The sequence below is a fragment of the Lactuca serriola genome, chromosome 8, assembly GCF_051521515.1.
Source record: "Lactuca serriola cultivar US96UC23 chromosome 8, Lser_US96UC23_V15, whole genome shotgun sequence".
In the NCBI taxonomy this organism is placed as follows: Eukaryota; Viridiplantae; Streptophyta; class Magnoliopsida; order Asterales; family Asteraceae; genus Lactuca; species Lactuca serriola.
The window spans coordinates 107,370,778-107,387,195 of record NC_136415.1 but is presented as its reverse complement, the minus strand read 5'-3'; the positions used below and the strand labels follow the sequence as shown (position 1 = coordinate 107,387,195).

Below are 16,418 nucleotides of genomic sequence, written 5' to 3'. Positions count from 1 at the left end.
CTGGTTGTTAGCTATCCTTACTACTTACTCAAGGTGAGTTCTTTCACACCGTTGTATTGATGATTGTGTTTGCTAGTTAGCCCGTGTGTGATTATTTGAATTGATTATAAAAGCATGCTATATAACTATTGTTTTAATTCGTACATGTGCACTGTATGTAACTAATTATGGATATAGGGACACCACCAAAGGATACGGATTTATCAGTGTGGTGGGTAGGTAATATCACCAACGTAATACTCATCATGAGGTGCGGTGATTAGGGCCAAATGATACGGGATCTTCCCAGTGCAGTTCAAACCTACAAGTCCTTCTTGTATTATAGGCATTGATTTGTTCTTTGACCTTATCATATAATTATAATTGGAAAATGGATTAGGTTTTGTAAATATGAATGTTAGTACAGTGTCTGTGTTTGAATTTACTAAGCTTTGTGCTTACGGTTTCCCTTATAACTTTTCAGGTGTTAAGATTAAAGAGGCTAAGGCTTGACATGGAGCACCGGGACATCGCTACTAGTTATTTTGTTGCGACCTTATTATTATTATTACTTCCGCACTTATTTTATATGATTATTATGTTGATGGATTATGTTATGACTATTTCAGTTGTTTTAATTTAATTTAATATGCGTTTTAAAAGTTTAAAATTTTTGCAAAAATTTGGGTGTCACAATTTGGTATCAGATCCACAGTTTAAAGTAAGCCTTATTTCTGATGTTAAATGTTTATGTTAAATAGTTGACTATGAATTGGATTCTACTAGCCTTAAAATATTAGATTACACACTTAGTTAGTGTTAACATGTGAGAGATTTGTAAAATTAACGGCTAGAGCGAACTGGAAATTTTGAAACTAGACGCGAATGCGAAATTGGAACTTGTGTGGAAGGTAGTAGAAGGGCCCCTACTATTTGAAACATCGGTGCCGGTTTCGAGTCGGGGCAAGGTTGAAAATTTTTCGGCAAGCTGAGTGTTTTGTCTTCCTAGAAATATCTAGGTTTAATTGTTTCTAAGATTTTCCTTCTTCTGTGGGTACCAATGGCTCCGCCTGCTCGACTTAATCAGCTCCAAATGGAGCGAGTTAGGGATATTGTCGCTGAGGAATTCAATAGCTTTTTCAACGAACTAATCTCGGGTGTGACCAACGACATAATCAACCAAGTCGGTGCTCTTCTGGATGAGCGCCTCGCGGCTATTCCCGGGTAAGCGTTGTTGGCTCTGCCTGTTCAGGATTCGACATACTACTTCGAGAAGTTCAACAAGTGTAGCCCTCCTCTTTGGAACGGTGAATCCGACCCAGTTGTTGCTAAGCACTGGGTGTTAGATGTTGAGGGCGCCTTCATAACTGTTGGGTGTCCGGACTAGTACAAAGTAGTGATCGCCATGAATCAGTTGCGAAAAAGGGGAAGGATATGGTGGAACACCATCACCGCTCTATTGAACGAAGAAGAAGTGAGGGCCATGTCTTGGGCCCAATTTATGGAGAGGTTCGAGGCACAATATGTGCCTAAGGTGGAGCAGCAGTGGATGCAGCAAGAGTTCATGGCCTTACAGCAGACTACCGAGTCCGTTAGCGACCTGAACACCAAGTTCTTGGAGATGCTATCTTTTTGCCCCTCGTTTGCTGGGAACGAGGCCTGGTTGGTCAGCCGGTACACGGCCATCCTACGTATCGAGATTCAGGAATTCGTTAGCATGCAGGAGTTCTCGACTTTATCCTCAATCATGAATGCATCGAGGAGGAGGGAACTCGAGTTGCAGACCCAGTCCAAGAGGAATGCCAATGACACCTCTTCCAAGACATCAATAGATGCCCAAAAAAAGCAAAAGCAAGGTAGTAAGTCAAGGTATGAGTATAGGACGTCTTCAGGGCGAGAAAAATCTGTTGATATGCTACAACTGCAAAAGGCCAGGGCATCATTGGAAGAATTGTAGGGATCCCCCTGCGAGTGTAGTACCTCATATTACTTCTGTAGTTCCCGTCTGCTATCACTGCAACGAGACGGGACACAAGAAGCGCGAATGCCCGAAGTTGAAGACTGGTAAAGGAGACGGGGGTACAAATCCTACCATTGCATCCTCCTATAAGGGACCCACTATGGTGACACGAGGTCGTGCTCACTAGATGATTGCGGAGGAGTCGGTGATTACAACGACAGTGGCATGCACTTATTTGCAACATTCCATGCCCGATGTTGTTATATTTGATAGTGGTGCTACCCATTCTTTTGTATCTCACACGTTTATTACTCGATGGGGCATAGTATCGGAAAATTGGCTCACCCAATGGTTGTCGATGTTGCCAACAACCGCACAATTTATGTCACCGATGTTTATGGGGGTTGCACTCTCGAGTTTTCTGGAGTTGAATTCCCCATTGATCTTATCCCTAATGCGATGCGAGAGCTCTGCGTTATCGTACATGGATTGGATTGATGCGTGTGATGTGGAAATCCATTGTCATAAGAAGCAAGTTCGTGTTCAAAATCCTAGAGGTGGAGAACTTATCATTCAGGGAGAAATTCCCCGCCTGGCCATCGCTTCTCGCTCTTCTACTATAGCACTAGACGACGTTCCTGTCATTTCCGACTTCAGTGATGTCTTTCCGGAGGAACTCCCTTGTTTGCCACCTATTCGGAAAGTGGAGTTTTGCATTGATTTGGTGTCGAGTGCGACTCCGGTAGCTAAATCTCCTTACTGCTTGGCACCACCTGAGATGAAAGAGGTCCAAGATCAACTTCAGGAACTAAGTGATAAAGGGTTTATACGATCAAGCAGCTTACCATGGGGTGCTCCTATTCTCTTTGTGAAGAAGAAAGATGGATCCCAGCGAATGTGTATTGATTATAGGGAGCTAAACAAGCGCACGATAAAGAATAGGTACCCATTTCCACGTATTGACGATCTTTTCAATCAGCTTCACGGAGCGTCTTGGTTCTCCAAGATTGATTTACATTGCGGTTACCATCTGATGCAGGTTCATGAAAAAGACATTGAGAAAACAACATTCCGTACTCGTTATGGGCATTTTGAGTTCGTGGTGATGCCTTTTGGGCTCACCAATGCACACGCAAATGCACCCGCAGCGTTTATGGATCTCATGAACCGGGTGTGTAGCCCAATGCTTAACCGTTCGATCATAGTGTTCATTGATGACATCTTGGTCTATTCTAAGACCAAAGAGTAGCATGAGCAACACCTTCGGGAGATTCTGGAAACTCTTGCAAGAGAAAGGCTTTATGCTAAATTCTTAAAATGTGAATTTTGGTTAAAAGAAGTTCAGTTCTTGGGGCATGTGGTAAACAAACACGGTATTAAGGTCGATCAAGCTAAGTTTGATGCGGTTAAACAATGAAATATTCCAAAAACACCTTCTGAAATTCATAATTTCTTGGGTTTAGCCACTGATTACTAGAGGTTCGTTGAAAATTTCTCTAAAATCGCCTTGCTACTCACCCGATTGACCAAGAAATCAGTGAAATTCATTTGGGGCCCAGAGCAACAATTTGCGTTCGATGAGCTGAGGAAGCGATTGTGTGATGCTCCGATTTTGGCCTTACCTGATAGGGTTGACGATATGGTGGTTTACTGTGATGCATCGCTTCAACGTCTTGGTGCCGTGTTAATACAACGGGAAAGGGTGATAGCCTATGCCTCCTGATAGCTAAAACCCCACTAAAGAAACTACCCCACTCATGATTTAGAGCTTGGGGCTGTTGTTTTTGCTCTTAAGATTTGGAAACACTATCTCTATGGAGTGAAGTGTATCATCTACACTGACCATAAGAGTCTGAAATACTTGTTCGAGTAGTGGGATTTGAACATGAGGCAGATCAGATGGTTGGATGTGGTAAAAGATTATGATTGTGAAATTCACTACCACCCCGGTAAATCTAATGTTGTAGCTGATGCTCTCAGTCGTAAACAATCTGCCGAACCGATTCATGCTAGTGTCTCCGGATGACGATGGTGTCGCCTTTGTTAGATCTGATTCGTGACGCCCATTTGTTGGGGTGAGGTCGGGCAGAGGGTACTTGGGACTACCGATATCGTGCTTTGGATTACAGAGAAAATCCACGTGATTCGGGATCATTTGGTTATAGAGAGGAGTCGTCAGAAAAGTTATGTCGACAAAAGATGCTCCGATCTTGAGTTCCAGGTGGGAGATCATGTGTTGCTCAAAGTCTCCCCCTGGAAAGGTGTGATTCGATTTCGAAAATGGGGAAAGCTCGTACCCGGATTCATTGGACCCTACAAGGTCATAGCCCGTGTGGGAAAGGTGGCTTATCGTTTAGAGCTGCCTGACGAGCTTAGTCTAATTCCTAATACGTTTCACGTGTATCAGTTATGAAAATGCGTTGTTGATGAGACCACTGTGATACCACTGGAGGACATACAGATTGACGAGCGTCTCAATTATGTTAAGAAACCAATCACTATTTTAGAACGAAAGACGAAAGCTCTACGCAACAAGACTATAAACCTGGTTAAGGTGTAGTGGCAACATTGGAAGAGTTCAGAATGGACTTGGGAACCGGAAGGCGAGATGAGGGCTCACTATCCGGATCTGTTTTTAGGTGTTGACTTCGAGGACAAAGTCCGTTCTAAGTGAGGGAGAGTTGTAACGCCCCAGTTTTTCTTGGTACGTTTAGTTATTTTAATTTAATTATTCTTGTAACCTTGGGTTAATTTATTTAACCAAGGTCTGATTTTCTTATGTTATTGGAATCTTTTGATCATCTTGTAAACTCCTTTTATTGAAGTCCATGGGCTATGGGCCTATTTGCAAAGTACATCTAGTAAATAGTACTTAATGTGTTAATTGAGTCATTTGGAACACACACAAGAAAAACACTCTAAACCCTACTCTCTCTCTCTCACATCGTCCTTCTCTCTCTCTTTGGGATCAAGAGCAGCCAAGGGGATGTTGTTTGGAGCTTAATTCTTGTTCATTTCCAGCCTTGATCCGTATTGGTATGAACCTACTTATCATTTCTTACAACCTGATTCATAACCTTGTTCTGGTTTTATGATTTCATCTTCACTTCTACTCCTTCTTATTTGATTTGTATCACTTTTGTTATTTGCAAAGAATTGTATGTTATACATCATCTCAAGATCCTATCTTCACCCCATGTATGGTGGACGATGGATCTAGGTGATTACATGTTGCAAAAGATCATGGAAACCCTAAAAGGGAGAATGGTGATTTTATGTGCTTTACGTTTATTTTCATGTTGATTATTATTACATTCTTGTGGCTAAATGAAATCCTAATGATCCTTAACCCTTTTTAGTACCACCATGATTATGGGTACTGAATCGGGATGATGAACACATCCTAAAATGTGTTTCAAAGGGAGAAGGGTGGATAAGCCAAAAAGGAATACGAGTGGCTACAATTTTGTTTTCCATCAGATGTGTAGTCATTTTGTAAATATCATATCTAGAGCTCTAGAACTCAAACAGACGCCAAACCAGTTCCCTTAGTTTCCAAATTGATATGGATAACTTTCTTAAGGAGGCCAACCTCACTGATAAGGAGTTTATCTATGGGCACTAATGGCATATTTGCTGTTAGGTCGGATCCGGGTCTGTTCTTATATGTCATTTTGTTTTCATCATTTATTAGGCTTGTAAACGGATCCAGAGTGATTCCAAGTTTCTATATGTTCCGTATATTATGAATTTAAGATCTGGAGCAGATGAGGTGTTGTTTCCAATTATAAATTGGTTATAATGGATCCACACTCCAGATCAGTGGGCAGTCACCAGCTTTTACTAGTGCTGTGATTGTCCACAATGTGAATTTTATATCCGGATCTTGGGAAATGGTTTTCATTCAATTCCAACTCTGAGACTTTCATATGTATGTTCTTTACTTCTCTGAATTTTGGTTTGGACTAATTCTACTCAAACGTCAGGTAGAATTGGCCAACATCACTTGACTGTCCAGTTGGAGACAGCAGTGATACACTTTTTTGTAAAATTCATATTTAATTCATCCTTTGGAGTTAGAAGGAGTTCTTTATAGTTTTGGAATCCTGAAGAATCATAGTTTTCTAGAAAATTTTGTTAAAGCTATCTTTCTGTTTTATATTTTGGAGTAAATCCGTTTTGAACAGCAGGTCTGTTTTAGAGACCTTGCTGTGATTACTCTTTTCTCAACTCATAGCTTCATTATTTCTCCTTTCTAACCTTTAGTCTTTATTAGGTGAGGTTTTGAAGTTTTCTCAAGCTTGGTAGTATTATCTGATTGTTAACTATCCTTACCACTCACTCAAGGTGAGTTCTCTCACACCGTTGTATTGATGATTGTGTTTTCTAGTTAGCCCGTGTGTGATTATTTGAATTCATTATAAAAGCATGCTATATAACTATTGTTTTAATTCGTACATGTGCACTGTATGTAACTAATTATGGATATAGGGACACCACCAAAGGATACGGATTTATCAGTGCGGTGGGTAGGTAATATCACCAATGTAATACTCACCATGAGGTGCGGTGATTAGGGCCAAATGATACGGGATCTTCCCAGTGCGGTTCAAACCTACAAGTCCTTCTTGTATTATAGGCATTAATTCATTCTTTGCCCTTATCATATAATTATAATTGGAAAATGGATTAGGGTTAGTAGATATGAATGTTAATACAATGTTTGTGTTTGAATTTACTAAGCTTTGTGCTTATGGTTTCCCTTATAACTTTTCAGGTGTTAAGATTAAAGAGGCTAAGGCTTGACATGGAGCACCGGGACATTGCTACTTGTTATTTTATTGGGACCTTATTATTATTATTATTACTTCCACACTTATTTAATATGATTATTAAGTTGATGGATTATGTTATGACTATTTCACTTGTTTTAATTTAATTTAAGATGCATTTTAAAAGTTTAAAATTTTTGCAAAAATTTGGGTGTCACAGCGTTGTAAGGTTACGATACGCAAATGCGTGTCATCTTCCTTTATGACAAGGGCTTCCTTGATACGCATTACACGTCGTAAATGTGTGTCTTAATTTGCGTCGTCTATAGACGACGCGCCAAAGCGTGTCGTCTCTCGTTATGACAAGACTTTCCTTGACATTCATATGCACATCGTCTGAGCATTTTACGACATGCATTATGCGTCGTCAAAGGTTGTTTTCTAGTCATGAAAGTTTGCAACTTTATGCCACGAATGCCCTTCAATGTCCAAGATCTGGAAATATACTCACTTGCGACATCCATTTCCCAAGGATCAAGATATTTGGACCAAAAACCCAATAAAGTGAAGATGAAGAGATCTAAGTAATCATTAAGCAAGTTTGAGACTTGCTTACTAGAAAATAATGCAAATGGAGTGAAGTTTCTGGATCTACTCACTTCCTATTGAATCCTCAAGCTTCTTCTTCTTTCACAAGCTTCAAATGCGCAAGTTTTCTCTAAAAAATGACTCACAAGCTCACACAAGGCATTAGGGTTTCGAGATTTACGGTTTGGTTCTTGGAGGCTGTAGATGAGGCCAGCCTTTGGAGGTTAAAGTGTTTAAATAGGGTGCAAAACCCTGAAAATTAGGGTTTCACTCTGCCAGTCCAACTCATCGAGTTGAGGCTCTCAGCTCGTCGAGTAGACTTTACAACCCACGTCCAATTCCATTCCAAGTCGACAAGTTGAGGCCTCGAACTCGTCGAGTTGTATACTGTTGGGATTAAAACCCTAATTGAGATTTGATGAACAAGATGCGGAAAATAAGAACAAACACAATAATGAAGATTATGTCGAATGATCACTCGATTTATTGAAATATGAGGAATAAATTACACTTAAAGTATAGACTAAAGAATCTAACACTACATAAGAAACCTCACGTGGCGGCTACATTTTGCCTCACACTCTTAACCCTAATTGTGAATAATACATGACTATTTATAGGGAAAAGACAAGTCTTGGGCTTTTAACCTAGAATTCATCAAAGGGGCCCATTGCCATCATCCATGGAGTGCTTTGAAACCCTACAATCTCCCCCTCAAAGTATGGAATGGATGACAATGCTTTAACTTCCAAAACAAGCATCTAGCAAATAAAAAGATCTGCAACGAGGAATATATGAAGCAATCCACGAATCTTGATTCTTCAATAGTCTTCAAACACGGGCTCTAGGATATATAAATCAAGCACTGAAGTAATGTCTTTAAACTTCATTTTCGAATGTAATCCCAAAGAATCTTCATGAAAACCAAACCCGCCATAAAACCCATTTCAGAACAAAGAAACTGAATCACTTCTTGTCTTTGAAGAGCTCCCCCTCCAAGTCACAATGATCTTCAAATAAGTTAATGATATAAGCCATCAAAAAATATCATGTAACAACCCAAACTTTAAGATTCGTAACGCCACTTGATCGAGAAAATACAAGAAGTAGGAGATATAACAAGTCCTTAGCAGAGCTCGATGAAAAACTTCTGCTGTAAAGGATACTTCTCTGTAAAAACCTTAGTAGAGCTCGATGAAGAACTTCTGTTGTAAAAGCTACCTTCATAATTCTCCCACAAGCTTTATCAAAAATCTTCAACTTTGAAAAGTCACAAATCCAATTTCGAATGGCCATACCAAATTCTCCCCCGATTTATAATCAAAAACATGATTATAAAGCCTTCAAATGGTCATGAGAATGATCTTGAATGGATAAAAATTTACTATGCTCCCCCGCGACAAAAAGATATACACAATGAAGTATAAAATCCGAAAAAAATCGTGAAAATTTGACGTTATAAAAAAAACGACTTTCCGAACCGCCAAGACTTGATGGAATCTTTATTTTTCTGTTCACGAAAAAAATATGAGCGTTGAAAAATCCAAAATTGTTCACCAGCCCTTAAAATTGCAAATTTTTCGAAAAATGGGCTGAAATTGTCACTTTGCTGAAAGATCCAGGACTGAAAAGGTAATTCTGCATCAGATGCCCCTTCATTTGTAACAGATTCTGGAAATGGTCCATAATCGCCAAGCCATGAAAAATACAGGGACCAGAAGTGTCATTTCGTTGAAGTTTCAGGGACCATTAATGTAACTTGATATCTTCTTCCCCAATTTAGACTCCTGATAAAAGAAATGCGCGACTGGAACAAATGCGAGACCCCAAAATTAATACACGCAAATCATACTTTCGTTTCAAGTACGAGCAACCGAACCTAAGTTCGTTTCAAGACCGCCATTTATTCACGCGAACACAACCGAACGTTCGGTTCGTTTCTTATTTTCATATCAAGCTTCATCAGGCAAAACTCCTTTCGCTTTCGGTTCATCCTTCGTTCGCTCCAACCATTAACAACCAAACCCAGTTTCATTGATACAAAAGCAAAACCGAGCATCACGATTAGAATAAGGAGCGAAACATTGGCCAAGCCGAACCACAGGTTCGCTTTCTGTCTTCCCTTCTTTCATTCTAAGGAAACAGACGAACCCAATCATAGATTTGCTTCAATTTTGACGATTATACCCCAAAGAGAAGAACAGTAAACGAGCATTCACAGGTAAGGCTTTCATAGCGATTTTGACTTTTCAGTATTTGACCATAAACAAACCCAGTTCTGTTCATTCGATCCTCATTTGTTCATCACACAATCGATTTTGACATAAACCCCAACCAAACACATGCTCGATTCCGAGACCCATTTCACCGTGATTGATAAGAACAACGGACCATCAAATTGTGAACAGATGAGAACACCACAATTTCACTTTGACTTTTTAATTGGCCATTTCGATTCCAAGTCAGTCGACAACATACTCCATAAATTCAGATCAGTGACCAATGATCAATTCAATTCCAAGATTGATCTTGACTTTGAATGCGTTTCAGGTTTGACCATCTGTTCATCAACTATAAGTCACAGGACTCCGAAATTCCACTCAACCATCATACAATCGAGATGAGGAATAGATTAATAATCAAATCAAATCAAACGACATAATCAGATAACAAAATCAAAATCGATTTTTGAATGATGCGATTCACACATCTCGACCCAAGAACAGAAAACGGGTGATAAATAAAATTGGAACAAATGATTAGCAAAGTCAAATAAATCGTTTAGATTGACCAGAGGATTTCAATATGCCATGTTCCCAATCTAGAGATATGTCGACTGCGTGATTTGTGATTTCAAACGCCATACAGAAATGATCATCGAACAAAGATTTTGACTTACGAATCTAGAACTTACGATTTCAACAATTAAGTGGGCTAAACGATGAATAGTAAACACACACAATGAGCCCAAAGGATGCAACGAATGTACAGTAAAAAAAATGGGCTCAAGAACAAATAAACTGTACTGGATTGTTGAACGAATAATAATCAGATCCAAAAAAAAATGAGTGACAGTGGAACTCGTGATTAACGTGGATCTATAGAAAAATAATTAAATCAAAATATTTTGATCTCAAAACAAATCAGATCCAAAGAAAGAAAAAAGATACCACGATGAACAGTAGAATACACCATAAATCTTCATGAACAGTAACTTGAACAGAATTTTGATTCCTAGACGCCAAAACACCAATAATCTTTAATAACTTGTGCAGAAAATCATCAAATTAAGAACCGATACTTCAAAAATCAATAGATCTTCAAAGACCCACTCTGATACCACTTGTTGGGATTAAAACCCTAATTGAGATTTGATGAACAAGATGCGGAAAATAAGAACAAACACAATAATGAAGATTATGTCGAATGATCACTCGATTTATTGAAATATGAGGAATAAATTACACTTAAAGTATAGACTAAAGAATCTAACACTACATAAGAAACCTCACGTGGCGGCTACATTTTGCCTCACACTCTTAACCCTAATTGTGAATAATACATGACTATTTATAGGGAAAAGACAAGTCTTGGGCTTTTAACCTAGAATTCATCAAAGGGGCCCATTGCCATCATCCATGGAGTGCTTTGAAACCCTACATATACGAAAGTAAATAATTCTTTAATTAAATACGTAACACAAACTAGGTGTTACAAATCTATAATGGTTGACACGTCACATTTGGATGCAATGCAAATGGAATCATCAAGGGTTACGGTGTACTGATCACAAGAAGTTTCTCAATTCAAAGAGTTTCTTACATAGAAGGTCTTAAGTATAACTTGATAAGTGTGGGCCAACTATCCAAAGTTGGTCATCGGGTTGAATTTGATAGTGAATTTTGCTACATAATGACAAATGTTAGAAACACCTGCTTGATCAAGTCCAAATTCGAAGGGACAATGTATCCTTTGGATGTCTCATTAATCATTGGCAAACCAAAGTTGTGTTTTTTGTCAGAAAAAGTATCTGAAGTAAGTTGGTTATGGCACCGCAAAGTAGCTCATCTCAACTTCAGATACATCAAGAACCTGGTCACCGAAGAACTAGTCTGTGGTCTCCCAATCTTAAAGTACAGTGATGATACGTTGTGCCCTGCCTGTGAGTGTGGAAAAAAAATAAAGGGAAGTCATCCTCTGATTATCGAGTCTTCAATCATTGAACCTTTAGAGCCACATCACATTGATCACTGTGGTCCATCTACCATAGCCAGTCTTGATCACAATAGATATATTCTGGTTATAGTTGATGACTTTAACCACTTCACTTGGGTCTTCTTCTTGAGACTCAAATATGACACACCAAAGATCATGATCAACTTCATAAAAGAAATAGTTCTCCAAATCAAGCTACCAATCATAGGGATAAGAAGTGACACCGGAACCGACTTCACTAATCAACTCTTGAATAGTTTTTTGGTTTCCAAGGGCAACAGTCACAACTTTTCAGCACCCTACATACCATAATAAAATGGAGTGGGAGAGCGAAGAAATCACACATTGGTTGAAGCAGCTAGATCGATCTTGAACTTTGTCAACCTTCCTCTCTACTTCTGGGTAGAAGCAGTGGCAACTGCATACTTTGTTCAAAACCGAAGTATCATTTGCAAACATCTTAACAGGAATCCTTATGAGGGTCTCGACAACCGCAAACCCAATGTTCGATTCTTCCATATTTTTGGTTATAGATGTTTTGTGATTAACAACAAGGACAACCTTAACAATTTGCATCGAAATCAGATGAAGGCGTTTTTCTTGGCGACTCAACCAACAAATTGGCCTACAGGGTTCTCATTAGATGTACAAGACTAATAGTCGAAAGCTTTAATGTCAACTTTGATGAGTATTATGTCTGCAACACTACTCCTTCAACGTAAACAAAAGCTATCTTGGAAAGTGATATCCCAACCTCTTTAGTTCTGCTAAACATAGTTGAAATCAACTATGATGACCTTTTTGATCCTATAGAAACAACTCATATCTCTAAAATCCTGGTGTCTTTGGTAGCCCAACAAGAACATCCTGAGGTATATGTTCCAACCTTAACTAAATATTTGTCACTTAATACTTCCACCTTGTCGGTTAAGGGGGAAAGTTCAACTCTGGTGGAAATGATAACTATCAAGGTTCCTATACTAGAAGATGCAGCTCCGGTTTCGAACCACAGAGTCAGTATCCAATCAAATGTTTCTGAAGACTCTAAGGATGAAGAAGTTGAGAACATTGACACAAGATTAGATTCAAGGGTTATCCCTTACTCTTCAATCTAGGGAGAACCGATATCACTCGCTCAAGGAGAACCATCTTCAGTTCAGGGGGAACTCCCATCCTCAATTCAGGGGGAACCTTCTTCAACAACTGCAATTCAAATTACTATAGTCCAAGATACATCTGCGGGCTGCTCCTAAGTCGAGGGGGGACTACCTTCTCCCACCGCAGATTCCTATGATGTTGAAGATATTGCCTCAAATGCAGCTGCAGATCATCGAAAAAATCATCTTTACATTTGGACGAAGTATCGCCCACCAGGCCCAATCATCGACAACCAATCCTCAGGTATCTAAACTCGATCCTCTAGTGATTTAACTAACCATTGTCACTACACAACTTTCATGTCATCAGTCGATCCCAGAACTACAAAAGAAGCATTCTTGGAGCCCGAATGGATTGCTGCTATGCATGAAGAACTTGCTGAGTTTGAAAGGAATAATGTGTGGAAAATGGTCCCGAAGCCAAAAGGCCACACAATCGTGGGTACAAGATGGGTATATAAAAACAAGCTAGATGAATCCAGTGCGGTGGTGAGAAACAAAGCCTGATAAGTTTCTAAGGGATACAATCAACTTGAAGGTGTTGCCTATGATGAAACATATCCCCTTGTAGCCAAAATGGAAGCAATACACATTGTCTTAGCGTATGCAGCACACAAAAACATCAAAAATGCATCAAATGGATGTAAAATGTGTCTTTCTGAATGGGGAGTTGAAGGAAGAAGTATATCTGCAACAACCTCCAGGTTTTGAAAGTCTAGAATTTCCAAACCACTGCAACAAGCTGGAGAAAGCAGTACATGGTTGATAAGAATTAAAACTCTAGATCGATTAGATCTTTCACAGGTAAGAATATGAAAATCAAAGAAGACAATCACAGTAAGAGAATGAACACATAATAGAATCAAATATATGCTTATGATTCAATAAATTCATGCCTCAGCAGAGGTCAACAAAGAACTTCCATTGTAGAGGCGAGCTAGGGTTTACAAAACTCAATGAGAAAAATAATTAAAAGCCTTTACCTCTAAGACTGCATGCAAGCAGCTTATATACTAAACCCTAGAATAAAAACATGCACGGTTGGACAGGCCCAATACCGGCAATCAAAAATGGGCTAAGGACCGAGCCCATGACGCAACATAATAATCCCAACAACGATCTCAAGCAGGCACCGACGGTGTGGTATGAGACTCTCTCTGAGTTTCTTGTCATGTCGGGATACAAAAGAGGTGTGATTGATCTCATGTTATTCAGATGAGCAAATGATAATCAACATAATAATCCCAACAATCTCCCCCTTTGCGTCAAATGAGGCAAGAGATTATTTCTTCTGTGTTGGCTTCACTGTCTTTATTACTTTGAACAGCCGAGGAATTATTGCAAGAAGTGTCTGCCAAAACTGGATATACCACCTCAGCATATCAGTGAACAACTTCTTGTCAGTTGCACTGTTCTGATCACACCTCTGAATGATCTCCAAGATATGTTCCAGGAAAGAAGTTGAGAAGAGGTGTTTGTCAACGAGAGCGAACAAGCATTTCTGAACTTCGCCCCTGATGAACATAACAGTGTGGTACTTCGAATCAATCTTCCCCTTGACCATTGTATTGACATTGCCTGCTTGGCCCATAGTCTTGATCGTGGTTTGCTTGTAAATGGCAGAAGCAATTTCTTGGTCCATCTTTGCTACCTCGTGAATGTAGCACACAAGCATTCGCTTGACATGGTCAGTTATTGGCTGGTACTCCCGTGGATTTGATAGAAGAATATTGTTGAGGAGTATCCAGTCGTGGGGATTAAGGTTCGGTAGATCAGCAAGGATGAAGTTGTGAACTGAGCCTTCGGTGCCTCGAGTCACTTTAAATTCAACATTAATAAACTTCCCCGCTGAGTAGGGCTTCAAAACCTTGACAATAGTAGTCTTCTTCAAACTCCAGGTCAAGTACTAGGGTTGAGCAAAATCTAAGTAGAAAGCAAACTCTAAGTAGAACTCCAGTAGATCCCTATCTACCTTCGGGTCTGGAGAAGGATGGCAACAGTTGAATTAAAGCAATGAAAGATGAATGCCTTTCGTGTGATCGGCATGTCAAACTGTGCATCCTTGGACTTCTGAAGCCCAAATTACATAACAGGCTAAAGCCAAAGTATACTAGGCTCATCAATGGCACACCTTTGAAGCGAATCAATAGTCCAGACAGGAAACATGGACTTCTTCTTTTCTAGGAGCTCTGTCTCCTTTTGCTTTTGCTCGAGCTCAGCCTGTTGTTTCTTGTACTCTTCTTCCAGCTCTTTCTCAGAGGGCTTTACCTTCTGAAAAGGCTTTTCAGGATTCTCAGCATAGACATCATCTTCATTGTCTATGTCATCCTCCCCAATATTCTTCTTCTTTGTCTCCTTGTTACTGACCGAAGCTTCATTACCCTTCGGTTCAGTAGATGGTTTTGGTCCAGGAGGAGGTTGAGTTGTTGCCTTCTCTCCCCTTGTTTCGGCTGGACACCAGTCACCGGAACACCCTCAATACGTCTAAGTATGTCCAATGCTGGCCTGAGCTTGTCAGCTAAGTGCCGTCTGATCGTAATGGTGATGATTGGATCATGCGCTTCAAGGAGATGAAGGAGGATGCAGTGAACATCAGCAGCAGAACTCCGAATGACCTCCCTTTCTGACTTCAGGTCATTGACCTCAGCAGTAGAAGTACGCAACTTGTAATTTTGCATTTTCAGTTGTGAGGTTCTCCTGTCAAGCTCATCCATGATGCGATTTTCTACAGCTAATTTTGCCTCAAGTTGAGTCAGGCGATCATTAACATTAGCATGTAGAGACTCGTTGGCGGCTTCGATCGCTTGGCGTGTAGCTTCAAGATTGGCCCTTTCAGATTGAAGGGACTGTTGAAGGTTATCCACCGAAGCGTTGACGGTTTGAGCATTCTTCTTAGCAGCCGCTTGCAAAGAATCTAGAAATAGGTGAGCTTCAGAAACTAGTTTATCGACTTTTGCGGTCGCTTCCTTGCACTCCTTGGTAGAAGCCTCAACAGCAAGAGAGGCTTGTTGACATTGTGAAGTGGAGGCTTCAATAGCTTAAGCTGCAGCAGAGAGTGAGACACTTTGTTCTTGAACAAAAGATGAGAACAAGGCCTTTAAAGCAGCTTCACAGTAAGCTCCAGAGGAAGAGGATGAGAGCAGTTGATCAAGTTTTTCGTTTACTGCCTTGAGATGACGCTTTGTAACAGGCTCATCATCATCATCGTCACTCTATACACGGTAAGGACTAAAATACGTGGAATGAAATTCCAAGTCCTCACCGCCTAGATCAAGGGTTGTTTCAGTGGATGGAGTAGGAGATAAGGGTTTGGTAGTGGCTGGAGGTTCGGTTGTGATGGGTGGCGTGGGAGCGGTAGAATGAGCTCTTATGGTAGTAGTGGTGGTAGTAGTGCTTGTGAATATGGGAGTGGGGATGGGAATGGTAGTGAATGGTTGAATGGTTGGAATGGGAAATATTGGAGGGATGGATACTGGGATCGTTACAGGTGGAGGTGAAGGAGGGTGGGAGCGAACTGGAATTTCTAGGGTAGGGGAGCGAGGCGGAGTATCACCTCGACCCGAAGCCTCATCATCAGAACTTTCACACTCAGATTCTAAAGGAGGAGCAGACCTATGTTTGGGAGGAACAGACTCTGATTCTGAATCACTAGAAGATTGGAGTATGAGCTTCCTAGCAGGCTTCTTTTGTTTCTTCGGTTGAGCCTGTGATGTAGCAGCCTTGTCATACTTTCGCTTCTTAGGGGTT

The 16,418-nt window shown here is 40.2% G+C and overlaps 1 protein-coding gene across 1 annotated transcript; it reads left to right on the top strand.

The window, feature by feature from the left end:
• Positions 1–2,126: 2,126 nt before the first annotated feature.
• LOC145067258 (uncharacterized) lies at positions 2,127–13,178 on the top strand. Its single transcript, XM_079014440.1, has 2 exons — positions 2,127–2,790; positions 12,982–13,178. Exons 1-2 carry the CDS (start codon positions 2,127–2,129, stop codon positions 13,176–13,178), a joined length of 861 nt encoding a protein of 286 aa, XP_078870566.1.
• Positions 13,179–16,418: the final 3,240 nt, after the last annotated feature.

Bases quoted from the DNA above. Each gene is read 5' to 3' on its own strand.
- LOC145067258 (XM_079014440.1), top strand. From the start codon at position 2,127: ATGATTGCGGAGGAGTCGGTGATTACAACGACAGTGGCATGCACTTAT. The intron at 2,791-12,981 runs GTGCTCCTATTC...TCATGTCATCAG, and splicing joins ATCAAGCAGCTTACCATGGG to TCGATCCCAGAACTACAAAA.